This window comes from Mobula hypostoma, chromosome 19 (genome assembly GCF_963921235.1).
Source record: "Mobula hypostoma chromosome 19, sMobHyp1.1, whole genome shotgun sequence".
Lineage (NCBI taxonomy): Eukaryota > Metazoa > Chordata > Chondrichthyes > Myliobatiformes > Myliobatidae > Mobula > Mobula hypostoma.
Genome location: NC_086115.1, coordinates 20363701 through 20377562, shown reverse-complemented (window position 1 = coordinate 20377562; position 13862 = coordinate 20363701). Strand labels below are relative to the sequence as shown.

The 13862-nt window shown below is 39.6% G+C and overlaps 1 protein-coding gene across 1 annotated transcript in view; it reads left to right on the top strand.

The window, feature by feature from the left end:
• Positions 1-13862, top strand: part of supv3l1 (SUV3-like helicase) — a 41238-nt gene that overhangs the window by 8758 nt on the left and 18618 nt on the right. The window contains exons 4-9 of the mRNA XM_063071498.1: positions 1639-1753; positions 3630-3798; positions 4408-4519; positions 6915-6992; positions 10019-10110; positions 11361-11541. Of these exons, the coding sequence (XP_062927568.1) occupies positions 1639-1753; positions 3630-3798; positions 4408-4519; positions 6915-6992; positions 10019-10110; positions 11361-11541 (747 nt within the window). The remainder of the gene's footprint in view (positions 1-1638; positions 1754-3629; positions 3799-4407; positions 4520-6914; positions 6993-10018; positions 10111-11360; positions 11542-13862) is intronic.

Here is a 13862-nt window from a genome sequence, read left to right as displayed (position 1 = left end):
TGTTTATATGTATGAGGTAGTCTGATTAGTGTGTTTGCTGATGACAGGAAAATTGGTGGAGTTGTAGGTGGAGATGAAGGTTGCCCAAGGGCACAGTGGGACATTGATAACTGAAAAGTTGGAAGAGCTGTGCCAGGTGGACTTTAATTCAGACAAATGTGAAGCAATTCATCTTGGAGTTTCAAATACTGGCAGGACATGTGGTGGATTAAAAGACAGGGACATTAGGAGTGTTGATGGACAGAGAGATCTTGTGGTGCAAGTTCATAGCAGATAGGGTGGAGAAGAAGACATTTGGCATGCTTCCCTTTACAGGTAGAGGCACTGAGTGTAAGAGTCGGGGAGTCATGTTGCAGGTGCGCTAGCAGTGTTGTGTGTAGTTTCCTCTGAGGACAGATGTAGCAATAGAAAGAAAGCAGAAGAGGTTTGACAGGATGTTGCATTGCTTGGTGGTCTTGGTTACAAGGAGAAATTGGATAGGCTGGGTCTGTTTCCATTGGAGCACAGGAGGCTGAGGGTTGATGAGATTATGAGGAGCATAGGTAGAATAGATAATGGAGTCTGCTTGCTAGGGTGGAGGGGCGTAAAACTTAGAGGGTATACATTTCAGCTGGGGGGGGGGCTGGGATTTAAAGGAGCTCTGAAGGGTAAGTATTTCCACAGGAGAGTGGTGGTTAGATGGAAGGTTGATGGGAAAGTGGTAGAGGCAGATGCAGTTATAACATTAAGAGGCATTTGGATAGGTACAGGCCTAATACAGGCACATTGGATTAGCATAGTTCGGCATTATGGGCTGTTGGGCCCATATTTGTGTTGTACGTTTTTGATTCTATGGCAGGTTTAGATAACGTAGTCAAAAACACTTTTTTCATTAATTAATAATGTAAGAACTTGGGGATATTGATTTAAGGCTTAAGCAATGATGTAGAAGTGTGTGAGAAAACTTTATTGTGCAGTGGGTGGTAATGACCTGGAGCTCCTGTTTTTTAGAGTTGTAGAAATGAAGACAATGATTGATACCAAAGGAAAATTGTACAGGCATTTGAGGGAAGTAAAGTTTCTAGACCACAGAAAAAAATCAGGGCTAAGTGACTGGATTACTGTACAGAGTAATTGGGGATTCAATGGCCCAAATGGGACCATGCTGTAAAATCTTTGTGATTTTTGAAAGATCAACCTGAAACGTTAATTCTGTTTTTCCTTCTACAGGTATTGCCTAACGTGTTAAATATTTCCAACACTTTTTGTTCACTCTGGCATCCATCCACCATTGCACTGAGCCCAATCAGCTCTCTTTTCATTTGCTTTGATAGGCTCCGAGGCAAGTTCCCTTGTCCCCTCACCCAGCATACTCCTGTTGAATAAGACCTGTGAGGGAGTATACATCCTGCAGTGCATGCCAGAATGAACAAAACCTTATCTCAAGACCAAATGGCAAAATCAGAGCAAACACATTTGATTCTTTTCTAAGTGGTATAGCATTTTTGTTGTTCTCCTTGCTATTATTTACACGGTGATTTAAAAGGTCCTTCATTAACTACTTCAATACTAGTCCAGGTCCTTGTGGTTTGACTGATTTGGATGGAATGCTATGATATTTATCTTGCAAGCTCATTTAATGATAAAATTTGCTTGCAGGTCATGTTGATGATCTCTTTCCATATTTCATGAGACATGCCAAACAGATTTTCCCAATGTTGGACTGTATGGAGGATCTGCGTAAAATTAGTGATCTGCGATTACCAGCCAATTGGTAAGATTGTACAGACTTCCCACCTGATATTCTTCTTTCTCAAAAACACAGTGCGGAACCTGGTCTTGGCTAACTAGGTTGGCAACTGGTTGGGGTAGGGCTATAGCCTTTGCTTTCGCATAAAGATCGTGCACTTCAATGGGAGCAATACGCACAAAAAAATGTTAGAGGAACTCAATAGGTGAGGCAGCATCTATGGATGGGAATAAACATTTATTATTAGTCTGCCTGATTTGTTAATTTTCACCAGCATTTTGTGCATATTGCAGAATTCCATGTGTTCAGTGGGTTTCATTGAATGGGGTTATGAGGATCCAGAATTCTGGTGGTCTCCATTTTCATGGCAAGTTTGTCCTACTGCCTGCAGCATCCGGACAGATTTTTCCATCAAGGGCTTCAAGAGTCCACATTCCTGTCTCAACCCAGGTTTTTTTTGAAGGGATTAATAAATACAACCTCTATTATATCAACAAATGCACTCTAAAACTTCTATAGTTGTACTGTGGAGAGCATTCTGACAGGCTGCATCACTGTCTGGTATGGAGGGGCTACTGCACAGGACCAAAAGAAGCTGCAGAATATTGTAAATCTAGTCAGCTCCATCTTGGGCACTAGCCTACAAAGTACCCAGGACATTTTTAGGGAGCAGTGTCTCAGAAAGGCAGTGTCCATTGTTAAGGACCTCCAGCACCCAGGACATGCCCTTTTCTCCCTGTTACCATTAGGTAGGAGATACAGAAGCCTGAAGGCACACACTCAGCGATTCAGGAACAGCTTTTTCCTCTCTGCCATCCGATTCCTAAATGGACATTGAACTCTTGGACACTACCTCACTTTTTAAAAAAATATATAGTATTTCTGTTTTTTGCACAATTTTTAAGCTATTCAATATATGTATACTGTACAAAGTATACTGAATAGGATTTATTTATTTATTATTGTTTTTTCCCTTCTATATTATGTATTGCATTGAACTGCTGCTGCTAAATTAACAAATTTCACGTCACATGCCGGTGATGTAAACCTAATTCTGATTCTGATTTCTGAGTTGAGGTTGGATATCAGTTAAATGTACAACAAAAACCTGAAGATTAATTTGGGTGTAATTTCATTCACAAGGCACAGTTTCATGAAAATGAATCCAAGTTTAGGTTATTAACAGTTGATAGGGTGCCAGTCCCAATTTCACATTTGCAGCAGCTTTTCCTTGCTGAGACTTGTCTTGACAACTGCTATCTCTACCAGGTTGAATCAGATTGCTTACAATGAAAAACTTGTTGCTTTCTTGCCTTAGTGTGTTTTTAAATACTGATGTCAAGGAATTTGTAGCAGAATATGATAGGTGATCAGAAGTGAACTTGGTCATTCCGTTCCTTCAGTTGAAGCTTTAAATCAGAATTCACCTGCTGTCGGGTGGATATAAAAGAATTCCACGGTAGTATTTTGAAAAAGAACAAAGGAATTCTTTCTAGGGTCCTCAATCAACATTACTACAAACAGATAATCTGGCAATTATTATACTATTGGTTGGTTACTGTCTTGCCTACAGTACATCAGTTTCATCTGTATTTAAAAACAAAAGCTGAAAATGCTGGAAGCACTCAGCTCATGAGGCAGCTCTGTGGAAAACTTAACATTATATGTTTGAGGCCCCATATTATTGTTGTCTGTCTTACAGTTCCGAAGTACCTAGATGATGCAGAGCACATAGGGACAGGCTGAGCTTAGGGGAGGTGTTAGAATGTAAATTCTTTCTGTTGCAGTTCTCATTGACTGAAGCGAACTGACTCACAGCCACTTGAGAAATGTTTTTGCTCTTTGCTTGTTGTTTCCAGCTTGTTCCACATGTTAACATTCAAATATGTTTTTCCTCCAGGTATCCAGAGGCCAGAGCAATCCAGAGAAAAATCATTTTTCATGCTGGGCCGACAAATAGTGGAAAAACACACAAGGCCATCCAGAGCTTCTTAGCAGCCAAATCAGGAGTTTATTGTGGTCCTTTGAAACTGCTTGCACATGAAATCTTTCAAAAGAGCAATGATGCTGTCAGTATGTCTGAAAATTTCAGCAATAAAAATATGAAATACTAGCTATTGTACTATGGTGTCTGTCTAAATGTCTTAAGTGTCATGTGTTTCCAAGCGATTTGCACTTGTAGTTAATTTAATTAATATTTTAGTACTTGGTATTCATGTCTGATATCTAGCCTAAATTAATTTCAACCAGAATAAGTTTAGTATGATCCACACTGCTCCTGGTGAAGGTTCCTGCTTTATATCTAGTACTTCGCCACTGTGAAAATTTTTTGTGGACAGGAGAAGGTGTCCTTAATGTGGATGAAACTAATATGGATACTCACACAAGACAAGTGACTAGGAGATACTGTCTGTGACAGATGTAGCTAGGTTGTCAAAAATGTGCTCTTTGGAGGATGAAAATGAAATGGAAGTTAAAGGAGAAAGTAGGTGCTAAATGTAACTTGAAGATGGGACATGACAATTTGCTAGTTGTGAACTTCTTGTCCTTGACCAGCTGAATAACTAGTCAGGGATAATCGGGGGGGATCCTGAAGTCATCAAAAGCAGAAATGCCTCATTTTTAGAACTGTAACAAAAGTATAAAAGGTATTTGAACTGCTTGTGCTTTATTTGAAGGGCGTGCCATGCGACTTGGTGACTGGGGAAGAGCGTACTTTTGCTGATCCAGAAGGGAAACAGTCGAGTCATGTCGCCTGTACCATTGAAATGTGCAGCGTAACAATGCCATGTATGTACACACCTCTTAATCACTTTTGCTTGTACTTCTATAACAGATGAAGTTTTGGAACCAAATTTATTCTGTTAAAGTGCTGTTTTCATTTACTCTTTAGTTTCATTGATAGATTAATATGCAAACAGTCCTTAAAGTAGATGCATCACTAATTTTTGTAAACTAAATATCATATTCTACCATTTAGTTTTTGTTTAGACAAATATAATATTGAATATGTCATATCCAGTACGTAGACCTTTCTGACCATACAAGGAACGTCTACTTGCATCCGAATTTTTGTACCAGCTTTCCATGATAAATCTGCTCCATTCAGTTACATTAAATCTTTGTAAGGTGGCAGCTAATTGCACTTAGTTATTTGTAAAAACAGATGTGTGCTTTGCCAGGTGCACAGGCATTATGTTGTTTCTGAAATGCTTTCTCCTTCATTAAGCTTCTGCCTGCCTGCTCGAACTCATTGTTAGAATTGGTTTAATATTGTCACATCTACTGATATACAGTGAAAAGCTTGTCTTGCACACTGTTCATACAGATCAGTATCTGTATATCCCACCACTGTCTTTAAGGAGTTTGTACATTCTCCCTGTGATTGTGTGGGTTTCCTTCTGGTGCTTCAGTTTCCTCCCACAGTCTAAAGACATACTGGATAGTAGGTTAATTGGTCATTATAAATTGTTCCATAATTAGGCTACGGTTAAATTTAGGGTTACTGGGCAGCACAGCTTGAAGGGCTGGAAGGGTCTAATCTGCACTGTATCTCAATAAATAAATAAAAAAATAAATTACAGAGGGCATATAAGTAGAAAAGAGCAAAACAATAACAGAATGCAGAATAAAATGCAACAGACACAGAGAAAGTGCAGTGCAGGTAGACAATAAGGTGCAAGATTATAACATTTCTTGTGGTCACGAGCAGAGCAGTAGCCATACCAAGCCGTTGTGCATCCAGATAGGATGCTTCTATGGTATATTGATAAAAATTGGTAAGGATCAATGGAAATGTGCCAAATTTCTTAACCATCTGAGGAAATAGGGGTGTTGGTGAACTTTCTTGGCCTCAGTGTCTAACACATATCTAATTAATGTCTCATAATAGACCAGGACAAGCTATTGGTGATGTTCACACCTAGGAACTCGAAGCAGTCAAACCTCTCAAGCTCAACACCGTTGATATAGACAGGCACATGTATGTCATCTCCATTCCTGAAGTCAATGCTCTTTTGCTGACATTGAAGGAAAGGTTATGTGCCTTGTCAATCTTTGATCTGTGAGGTGTTTTGGAACAATTTTTTTACATTTGTTAGAGATACAGCATGGAAACAGGCCCTTCCGGCCCAATGAGCCAGTATCATCCAGTTACACTTGTGATCAATAAACCTGCTAACCCACAAGTCTATGGAATGTGGGAGAAAACTGGAGCACCTGGGGGGAACCCTCATGGTCACAGGGAGAACGTCCAAGCTCCTTACAGACAGTGGCGGAATTAAACCTTGCTAGCTAGCACATAATAGTGTTATGCTAACCCCTATGCTAACGAGCTGCCCCAATTTGTTGTCATAGTTCTATATAAGTGTTAATTGTTTGCAGGGTATAAGGAAGATTGAGTCTCCTGAACTGTAGATGTGAACTGGGGACAGTTTTGTAATGAATCTTCTGAGATCTGAGAGTATTAAATGTTTTGTATTGCATTGAACCCTAAATATTTGGGTTGGGAGGAACTAAAAAAGAGCTTAAAATGGTGTGAGTAATTTAATTCAATTATTGGTGTTTTTTCATCATTCTTTCTAAAGGATTAAATAGTTCTGACCTATGAATTTGGACTTGGATGCAGTGGTATTTAAGATGGCAGTGAGCACTCAAGCTGTTCTGTGTGAATTCACTTAGATAGCAGACACACCAAAGGGACTGAAACTTTGAAGTTGCTGGAAAGCATTACTTGGGTAATGGGCTATGAGAACGCTCCATAAGAGAAACAGTGACTAATTAATGGGAACTATGTGGTTGGGCCAGCACAAACATTTTACATACTGTTCAGCTGCTCATTTTACTGCTTGTTCATGTTAGTCCCACATCAGATGACCAGTCGATACTCCTTTTGCCTTGAGAATTAGCTGTGTGGCTCTCATTCCCTCTAGCAATTATTTCAATTACAGGGGAAAGTGATTTTAAACTGGTGGTGGTATTGACTCTATGGTCAGTGCCAGGTTGGTATAATATAGGGGAAGAGTGGCACTGGAGGTGGCAGGAGGATGAGTGCATCCCAACAGGATAAAGAGAGAGCCGGTGAGTGTGGAGGGGCTAGATGTTTGTGGAGCAGATGGAAATGCCATTTGGTATGAGGAGATCCTTGAGTGTACTGTGCAATTTTTTCCTCTGCTATGTTTTACAGATGAAATTGCTGTAATTGATGAAATCCAGATGATCAGAGATCCTTCCAGAGGTTGGGCGTGGACTAGGGCACTATTAGGTAAGTGCTTTGTACTGCAGTACACTTTACCTGCACTTTATGTTTCTACAAAATTGAAGCCATGTGATATTTGGCTAGTGCAGTGGGTATACAGTATGCTATCCTTTGAACCAATGTCTGGATGATGCGATTAATTAATGAATCGACAAGAGGGAATTTACTCTGTGAAACTGCTGTGTCTGGAAGCTATAGTCATAAAAAAGTACAGTACAGAAACAGGCCCTTAACCTCTGGTTGTAGTCCCATCCAACTTCAGTGGAAAACGCCTACTTACATTTACCCTATCTATACCCCTCATAATTTTATATACACCTATCAAATCTCTCAAAATTTTCTATGTTTCAAAGAGTAAAGTCCTAACTTATTCAATCTTTCTTTATAACTCAGGTCATCCAGTCTCAGCAACATCCTTGTAGATTTTCTCTGTACTCTTTCAACCTTATTTGCATCTTTCCTGAAGGTAGGTGACCAAAACTGCACACAGTACTCCAAATTAGGCCTCACAAAGGTCTTATACGACTTCAATATGACGTACCATCTCCTGTACTCAATACTTTGAATTATGAAGGCCAGTGTGCCAAAAAAATTTTTACAGCCCTATTTATCTGTGCTGCCACTTTAAATGAATTATGGACCTGTATTCCAGGTCCCTTGGTTCCCTTGGTTCTACCGCACTCTTCAGTGCCCTACGCTGTTCACTGTGTAAGACCTACCGTAGTTGGTCCTGCCAAAGTGCAGCACTTATCTGAGATGTTGCTGAGACTGGATGACCTGAGTTATAAAGAAAGATTGAGTAAGTTAGGACTTTACTCTTTGAAACGTAGAAAATTTTGAGAGATTTGATACAGGTATATAAAATTTAGTGGCAGCACTAATTGCCATCTGCCATTTTTTCTAGCTGGTCCACATCCTGCTGCAAGCCATGGTAGTCTTCCTTGCTGTCCACTACACCCCCCAGTCTTGGTGTCATCCACGAACTTGCTGATCCAGTTAACCACATTGTCATTCAGATTGTTGATATAGATGACAACAACGGATCCAACATGAATGCTGCAGCACTCCGCTAATCACTGGCCTCCTCCAGTCAGAGAGGCAACCATCTACTACCACCTTCTGGCTTGTCCCACAAAGCCACTGTCTAATCCAATTTACTACTTCCTCTTGAATGCCAAGCGACTGACCCTTCTTGACCAACCTCCCATTCGAAGCTTGTCAAATGCCTTGCTAAAGTTCACGTAGACAGCATCCACTGCCTTGCCTTCATCACCTTTCCTGGTAACTTCCTCGAAAAACTATAAGATTGGTTAGACACTACCTACCACGCACAAAGCCATGCTGACTATCCCTAATCAGTCCATGTCTATCCAAATACTCATATATTCTGTCGCTTAGAATACCTTTCAGTAATTTTCCCACTACTGATGCCAGGTTCACTGGCCTATAATTTCCTGGCTTATTTTTAGAGACTTTCTTAAACAGCAGAACAAAATTAGCTATCCAGCAATACTCCAGTATCTCACCTATTGCTAAGGATGATTTAATTATCTCTGGTAGGTTCCCTGCAATTCCTGCACTTGCCTCCCACAGGGTCCGAGTGAACACCTCGTCAGGCCCCGGGGATTATTCCACCCTAATTTGCCTCAAGACAGCAAACACCACCTCTTCTGTAATCTGTATAGGGTCCATGATCTCTTCTACAGACTCTTGTGTCCACCTTCTAAGTAAATACAGATGCAAAAAATATCCATTTAAGATCTCTACCCCCACCCCGCCAAATCTCTTTCGGCTCCATGCATAGATTACCATTCTGATCTTCCAGAGGGCCAATATTATCCGTGCAATCAGTTTTTTCTTAGCTTTTTTGTAGAATCCCTTAGGATCCCTTGTGTTTGACAAGGGAGTACAGATCAATTTTGTTCTGTATCCAACTGATTCAGAACCTATTTTGGGAATGTTTGAGACAGATTTTATATCAAACAATAGTGTTCTACTTATGGAATTAGTATTTACCAGATTCTAATGATTTACTTGCCTAGAGAGCAAATCATATTAGTGAAGGAGCTTCATAGAGTTATTGAAAGCACGCTGTTACAACTAGCACCATAAAGTGAAAACACGCCAATCTAGAATGGTGCATTACTTAATTTGAATTGGCCACCTGGGTGTTGATCTTTACATCTTAATCAATTCTTTACCTTGGATAGATGTCTCTTGGTTGTCTTCAAGCTTTTGACTGTGAGAGGGTTAAAAATGCACAAAACGGCATTAAAAATTTAAAGTGTGTGTTTATCCATTTGGAGCTTCAAGCCTGCACTGTACCTCAATGTAATAATGGCAAATTGTCCAAATTAGTATCTTTTGATCCCTTAGCCACAAGAACTGTCTCTAGCTTGTTGAACTTATTCTAATTTTCCTTATTTGCCTGTTCTGTTCATCTACTGGCTAATTATTATATCCAAATAAGATGTAATTCCCCACATGAACTTCCTGTTGATGGTGAGTCAACATGCGAGATTCCTCTGAATTACAAGTTATATGTACAAGGCATAAACAATGATTGCGTTATTAGATTCCCATTACCTCACCAAGAGGTCATAGCTGCTGAAACACCTACATTTTGGTAGTTTGTTATGTTTTGCAAATGTATTTGTTTGTTGATGAACAACATACTTGCTGGCCATTAGATTATCAACCTGTCCTTTGTCTCAGGCAACCTCACCCATGCACACTCAGCCTTGTTAGTCCTTTTGGGTTCTGTTAACAGTCCTTTTCAACATTCCATCCTCAATTTTGTTGCCAGCTATATATTCCTAATATGCTGATGGCTTGTATCAGTATTTTTGATAAATTTATTAGCAATTTCATGGCTGCAAGATTTTAGCAATATTCTGTCGCAGCCTTGTGATAGGGCAGCGTAGAGCAAACTTTATCCTAGGAGAGTTTGTAAAATGGGAATTGTATACTTTATTTATAGTTTTTTATCCTGTCTTCATCTTTTCTAAGTATGTTTGATACTTTCACTGCAGGACTTTGTGCAGAAGAAATCCATATCTGTGGAGAAGCTGCAGCAATTAACTTAGTGATGGAGCTGATGTATGATACAGGAGAAGAGGTAGAAGTGAGTATCTTAAAACTGGGGTGAGGATTGGGTTGAACCTAAGGGAGAGAATGGATTATCTACAACAAGCAATACAATTGCTGATGCAGCACTGCATCTGGACACTGTTATAGCCAACAGCACTGTTGCTTAGAATTTGGCAATTGGACCTTCAAGTCTATTTTGTGGACCTTCCCCCTGCTCTGGATAAGCTATTCCAACCTCTGAAGAGTTAGTTGTCCAGAGGACCTTGCAAAACTATTCTGTAACACATAGATATTGTGAAATTCTCCGCTTGTTCTTGTGAACAATATATGCTCCAAAATCTGACATAGGAGAACTGAATTAAAAGTGGTAGTATAATCAGATGTTCTTATCACAATTCAGATGTGCTGTTTTCTGACTCCTTAATCTGATTCAATTATTTAATGCCCATTTATTATTCCTGTCGTGTGGCAATCAACTATACATGGGTCTTGCCTGAAATTGTGTCATAACCACAGTACTCTTTATATAATGAAGTATGTCTTTCTCACCACTTTCTATACTGTGATGCCACCTTCAGGGATTCTTGGACCTGTACAGCATGGTATTCCAATGTTTTAGTTTTCCACATGCTTCCTTTGTTTTCTTCATCCAGCCTTGAACATCCTTTAAGATCCAGAGTTAAGACCATAAAATATAGGAGCTAGTCTGCTCCGTCATTTCATCATGGCTGATCCATTTACCTCTCAATCCCAATATCTTGGCTTCTTCCTTTTTCCCTGTCAACTGTTTACTCTTCCGTAGATGCTGCCTGGCCTGCTGAGTTCCTCCAGCATTTTGTATGTATTCCTTGGGTTTCCAGCATCTGCAGATTTCTTCATGTTTGGAATGCTTTTAGAGCAAGGAGCCTTCTGCAGTGCCCAAGACTACCTTTCTGTCTTGCTTTCTCAGCTTGGCGATTGCTTATGCCTTTCCTTAAGCTGCACCCCTTAAAAGATGCTGTTGTTACATTCTCTTTACTTCCTCACTTCTGGCTCCCCTCATGCCTGTTCTATCCTCTGTCACCACAGCTGTCATTCCTACCTAATATTTTGTGTCCTGAATTGTCACCTGATTAGAGTAGAACTGTACGTTAGGCTTAAGTGGTATAATTTAATCTGAGCATTTCCACAACCATGTCACCTGTCTGAGGATTGGGACTGGAGTTTGTATCATGTGATTGTAATGACCTGCTTTGTCACATATTTCATTCAGAATTGTTTTTAATAAGTTGATGTGTTAATTAGGTTGAAACTTACGAACGACTGACTCCCTTGACTGTTTTGGACTCTGCTCTGGAGTCTCTTGATAACCTCCGCCCTGGTGACTGCATCGTGTGCTTCAGTAAAACTGACATCTACGCTCTGAGTCGTCAGATTGAGGCTCGAGGACTGGAATGTGCGGTAATCTATGGGAGCCTTCCACCAGGTACTTCATGCTGTGTTATAAATGAGGATCAATGAGAACTTGTTAATGGTAAAGTGAGTCTAATTGATGTAGTGAAGAGTGTTGTTAGAACTGTGGTTAATTCGTATTTGGGACAATGGCTACACTGGTACAAAACTATCAAAGAGAAAGCTAAGATGAACTGAGGTTTCCGGGTCTGGAGGTAAATGTATAGTTTAGCTGACAAAATGTGGATTTGGTTACAAAGGATATAATTTTCAGTGACTCAGACGTAGAAAATCATGAGCACTATCATAATGGTCTTCAGGAGAGTGGAAATTCAAAAAGAATCTCTCACAAACTCTTTGGAAGATCTTTTCTAATAGTCTCACAACTTGTTCTTTCCTTATAATTAAAATGTTTGCTTTGTGTATTTCTCCAATTCTGTTTAAAAAGTTATGATTGCATCTGGTTCAATGGTCCTTTCAGGTGCTGGGTTCCAGATTATAGCTCTGTAAAACATTTCCTTAAGTATCCTGTGTCCTTTTCCCAATTATTCTTTGGCTGCCAGACTTCCCAGCATTGCAAACAGTCAATTGCTTTGTGATTTTGAATTCCTGACAACTGGCAGCTTTATAAAGGAGAAACTCACCTGTATCAGCACCTCTTCAAGGAATTGCTTGCATAGAAACTGGCCAAAAGAATGACAGATGTGGTAAATAAATTATAATGCAGAGAAATGTGATTGGGGAAAAGACAGAAGATAGATCAGCCATGATAAAATGGTGGAGAAAACTAGATGGGCCAAATGGCCTATTTCTGCTACTGTATCTTATGGTCTTGTGGAGATCTTGTAGAAGTATACAAAATGAAGGATCTGGATAGTGGGAGGTGGAGGTGTTGAGGACTAGAGGTCATGGGTATAAAATAGAGGGTAAAGAAGAGATAATAATGTGATGAAAACCTTTTTTTTCTAAGGCACAGTTGGAATCTGAAATGCAGCTGAAGTGATTGTGCTATCTTGATGGTTGACATGGATGTGTTGGGCTGGAAGGTCTGCTTCTGTGCTATGTGATTGAGTGCCACATGTAATGACATTAATCCTTGAAGTTACTCCTGTCTTAAATGCACAGGCATTTGGAGAATTATTTATGCTCAATTTTTAAAGTTTTAGTCTCCTGTTTATTCAGACTTGTGTATGTTCACAGTGAACTTATAGGCTGCTAGTTTAAAACCAACTTTCAGGACACACTGAGCTTGAGAGGCAAAGGATTTATAACAGTTCTTGAACGCACTTGTGTTTTTCTGTTCGGATTTTATTATGTGCCTAAATTTGCTAAGGATTTCTTGTTGGGGGTGGGGGGTCAGTAAGTCATTTGACCAATCACCAGTCAGTGAGATGCTGGCCTCTTTTATACCCACAAGTACTTTCTCTGATCCAGGCTTAGACACAGATTGAATGTGGAGCTGGGAGGAGTGGGGAATTTAAACAAGATTTGGTGATAAGTTTTTCCACACAAGAGGCTGGTGATTCTTTGGAGCAAGCAGCCAATGGAGTTGATCGAGGCAGATATAATTATGGGAATTAAAAGATATTTGAACAGGTACGGACAGCAGTAGAGGGGTACAAGTCTAATGTGGGCAAATCGGATTTGTGTAAATAGACATCAGTCTTCATGGACAAAGTGGGCCAGTAGAGTCTGTTTCTGACCATTATGATTTGGTGATTCTCACAGTTCTGTCACTGGCTGGACAATGGTTTTGCTGATTTCCAACCCTACTCCTGCAACCCCCCCCCCACCCCCCTCAGCTGGTCCTCATACTCAAAGGCACTGGTGCTTGCTTGAACACTGATTTTCCCTACCCCCAGTGGTTCTGTTTCTTTTTTTCTTTTTCAATATTTTTATTAATTTCTTACATAAGAAATACAGAAATAAAAGAGTACAGAGTACAGTAGGATATATATTATACATCGATTACAATATATTGAAATCACAGATAAAGTATAATTACCCCATATCCATATAAATTAAATTTAAACATAATATTGAAAAGAGATAATTTTATTTTACAAAAAAAATCTAAACCCACTACCAGAAAAAAAACAGCTGTTAGGTTAAAAAAAAGGAAAAAATCATTAACGTATAGTAAAACATATTGTTAGCCAACATCTGTGCTTAATAGCAAATCAAAGATTTTGAAAATAATTCAAAAAAGGGTCCTCACAATGTTAAAAAAATCTTGTCTAGGTTCAGAAATTGAACAGCGAATCTTCTCTAAATGTAAGCAAGACATAACATCATGTAACCAATGAGTATCAATAGGTGGAGTAGCATCCTTCCACTTAAGCAACAATGCCCTCC